The sequence below is a fragment of the Choristoneura fumiferana genome, chromosome 26, assembly GCF_025370935.1.
Source record: "Choristoneura fumiferana chromosome 26, NRCan_CFum_1, whole genome shotgun sequence".
In the NCBI taxonomy this organism is placed as follows: domain Eukaryota; kingdom Metazoa; phylum Arthropoda; class Insecta; order Lepidoptera; family Tortricidae; genus Choristoneura; species Choristoneura fumiferana.
In genome coordinates, this window is record NC_133497.1 from 8466053 (window position 1) to 8469673 (window position 3621).

Here is a 3621-nt window from a genome sequence, read left to right on the forward strand (position 1 = left end):
ACTCACGTAAAACGGATTGAAACTTATCAGGTCACAAAGTTAAAGAACAGCCAGCATCATCAGGCATATGGGTACGCATCATAACACCGAAGTTCAAAAGCCGGTATTTCACAAGACCTTTGAACAGGAGTACCACGAAAAGCTTAAAATCACAAAATTACGTTTGGTCGAAAGCTTATTTATTTATTTATTTATTTCATTGTAGAGTCATGTACATATTTGTGAAAGGTGTTACATTTGGTATTATTATTAGTTAGTCCATGACGCCCTGCAAGGCACACAATAGTTACAATTATGAAGCTAATGGTATTAAATCAATTACTTATTACAATGTCGAAAATTTATAGTGAAATGTTAATGTCAAGTTTCTGTTCATGCACTGTAGGTTTTATTTTAATTTCTACCCATAACATAAAATGTACAAAACTATAGGTACATTGTCAATTAACTAAAAATATTAAAGTAGGTACTAACTTTATTTCATGTGGACGAGCCATTGAGATAAGATTCAGAATATGTTTAAATAAAAATATGTCAATTTGTATCTTAGTCTAAGTGGAAAATTTAATTATTATTTATTTATTATTACATTTACTTTAATTCTAATTGGGTAATTATTTGAGGTGTAAGATAAATGTTACAGAAATAAAAACACACATTTTGATGTGGTCTGTTTTATTTTGAACATAAGGATATGTACCGATAAGATGCTTTATATTATAAGAGATCGATAAAGTTTATTTTGGTTAAAAAAAGCAAAAATCCAATTTTAACGGTAACAAAAATGAGCACCGAGACCACGAAAAAGAACATTTTGTTTATTTTAAAATCTTATAATTGTACTATTTGAATGAAAATCCGATCATAATGAGAAAACGAATAAGCATTATTTAATTAATCAGGTATCAACAGAAATAGACAATCGATATCTATATAAAAAAATTTATTAAAACTTGACCACGAAAATGACGACTACAAATTGTCATTTTGTAACCTTTAAATACTATCTAGAAATTATTTAATTAAAGTAAGATTAATAACTTCAACTCACAAACCAAAACAGCTTTCAATACCTTCCCCCCCGGGCAGGTCTACGGTAGACCCGAACGAAATTATGTTACAACGAAACAACACAACAAAATGCTCCTCTAAATGACGAAGTTTTTTTTAATATTTAGATATATACATTTCACACGTACATTCTGTGTTATAGTTTCTAAACGAGCTGTCACTTTGAAAAAAGTAAGTTTTGACAGCCCCACTGGAGCACATCCGGTCCCTCCTAGACGACACGCATTAACATGTAAATCATAAGAATATCAAAGAAAATAAAACAACATCTTCAAGGAACACTATCTTTTATTAAAAACACTACATGGCGCAGCCGAACGGAGCAGAAGAACCAAAGATTAATTCCGATTAAGAAAGATAACCTCAACTCAAGCTTCAACTCAAGCCACGCGCTTTGTTTTGTCTTCCAAGAAGAATGTCGGACGAAGATTCAGGAAAGCTCGATGTCAAAGTAGACAGCATGGGGGCAGTGGAATACAAAATGCCGCAAGGTCTCAACCTTGATGACATTGATAATAGTTGGCCGCGCTGGCAACGGTTTAAGTTGTCATTTAAAAATTTTTTGCTAGCGGCAGGTCTAGAAAAACTATCAGAAGCACGGAAAGCGGCGATTTTAATTAATTGCATTGGGCAGCAGGCACAAGAGCTTTACTATAATGTCCTGAAAACGGAAGAAAGTGATAAAAAATTGGAAGAGGTCATCAACGTTTTCGACGAATATTTTAAACCAAAGCAAAACGAAGTCATTAATACTTACAACTTGAACAAAAGAAATCAAGAAGACGGGGAACCCTTTGATGTATATTATACAGTTATTAGAAAGTTAGCAGAGAACTGCAACTTTGGTGAGCAAAAGGACAGAATCTTAAGGGACAAGATCGTCATTGGTGTACGGGATCAACGGATTCAACAGAAACTACTGGAGGTAAAGGAGCTGAAATTGGAACAAGCGGTGGATATCTGCCGGTCTGCAGAGCTTTCCAGAGAATTGTGAAGACACTGAACAACCCGGAGGTACATGCAGTGCAGCCCATGACAATGGGACAGCAAGGACAACATGCTAGTAAAGCTAAGTGTTATATAATAATAATTATAAAGCTAACCAGTCTCATCTATCAAATAATATAAATAGGGATGTACAGTACAACAGATTTTTTACAATTGCAAAAAATGTAACACCGAGCATGGACCGAGGCAGTGTCCTGCCTATGGTAAAACTTGCTCTAGGTGTAATCGAATGAATCATTTCAGTGTGGGTTGTACTTTCATGAAAAATCGGGTCCATTGTGTGAACAACATCATTAGTGATGCGGCCTGTAATAATGTACATGACTTGTGACTAGTCCATTCAATAAATTTTAGCAATAGTGAGTGGACTGAAAATTTAAGAGTAGAAAATAAAAAAGTTAATTTTAAGTGTGACACAGGGGCCCAGATTAATGTGGTCAGTTTAGGTACTTTAAAAAAAATTGTCAATGATGATCCTAACATTAAAATGACTGAGACAAAAATCATAATAGAAGTCTTTGGAGGTGGGAAATTGATTCCAGTAGGCAAGGTCACATTAAAAGTATTTAATAATAATAATAATAAAAACTGTGAAGGTATTAATACTGAATTTTTAATTATTAAAGAAAGTGTCAGACCAATTTTGGGATTAACTTCATTGATAAGACTGAATCTATTAAATAATACAAATATTGATACTGTAAACACCAAATCAGTAGAAGATAATTTTAACATTAAAAATAAAGACTGTATTATTAATAAGAACATTGAACTATTCCAGGGTGTTGGGGAGTTCAGTAACCCACTGCATCTACGCATTCGACCTGGTGTAGAGCCAATGGTGAGGCCCCGCGCAGAGTGCCAAATGCGCTTATGACGCGCCTCTCAGAAAAGCTGGAAGCTTTGGTGAAGCATGAAGTCATAGCTAAGGTAGATCACCCTAATAGTTTTGTGAGTAACTTAGTAATCATTGAAAAGAAAGATGGATCACTTAGAATATGCTTAGATCCCAAGGATTTAAATAATGTTTTAATCAGAGAATATCATCTCATTCCCACCTTAGATGAAATTATTTCAAAATTATCTAACAAAATATCTTCTCTGTTTTGGATCTATCTGATGGGTTCTACAATATTAGATTAGTTGAGGATTCCAGTAACTTGTGCACTTTCAATAGCCCCTTCGGGTGCTATAAATTCCTTAGATGTCCTTTTGGGATCTCAGTCGCCCCTGAGGTCTTCCAAAAATATAGTGAAACTGCCTTTGGGGACATACCGGGCGTTATTGTATATTGTGATGATTTATTAATATGTGGAGAGACTGAAGAAGAGCATGATGCGATATTAAATCAAGTTTTTCAACGAGCCAAAATACATAATGTCCGCTTTAACAAAAACAAATTTCAATACAAATTAAAAGAAGTAAAATATTTTGGCCATATTTTCTCAGAAAAAGGCATGAAAATTGACCCTGAGAGAGTAAATGCCATAATAAATATAAAAAGCCCCAATAATAAAAAGAATTGCAAATTTTTCTTGGAAT

General features: G+C 33.9%; 2 protein-coding genes across 2 annotated transcripts in view; both read left to right on the plus strand.

Annotated features, from left to right (window-relative positions):
• Positions 1–3621, plus strand: part of LOC141442800 (larval cuticle protein LCP-17-like) — a 52171-nt gene that overhangs the window by 30915 nt on the left and 17635 nt on the right. The gene's annotated exons all lie outside the window — the stretch shown is intronic.
• Positions 1330–2956, plus strand: LOC141443063 (uncharacterized). The gene is made up of 2 exons (XM_074108277.1): positions 1330–1996; positions 2861–2956. The coding sequence occupies exons 1-2, from the start codon at positions 1487–1489 to the stop codon at positions 2954–2956; spliced, it is 606 nt and encodes a 201-aa protein (XP_073964378.1). The 5' UTR covers positions 1330–1486.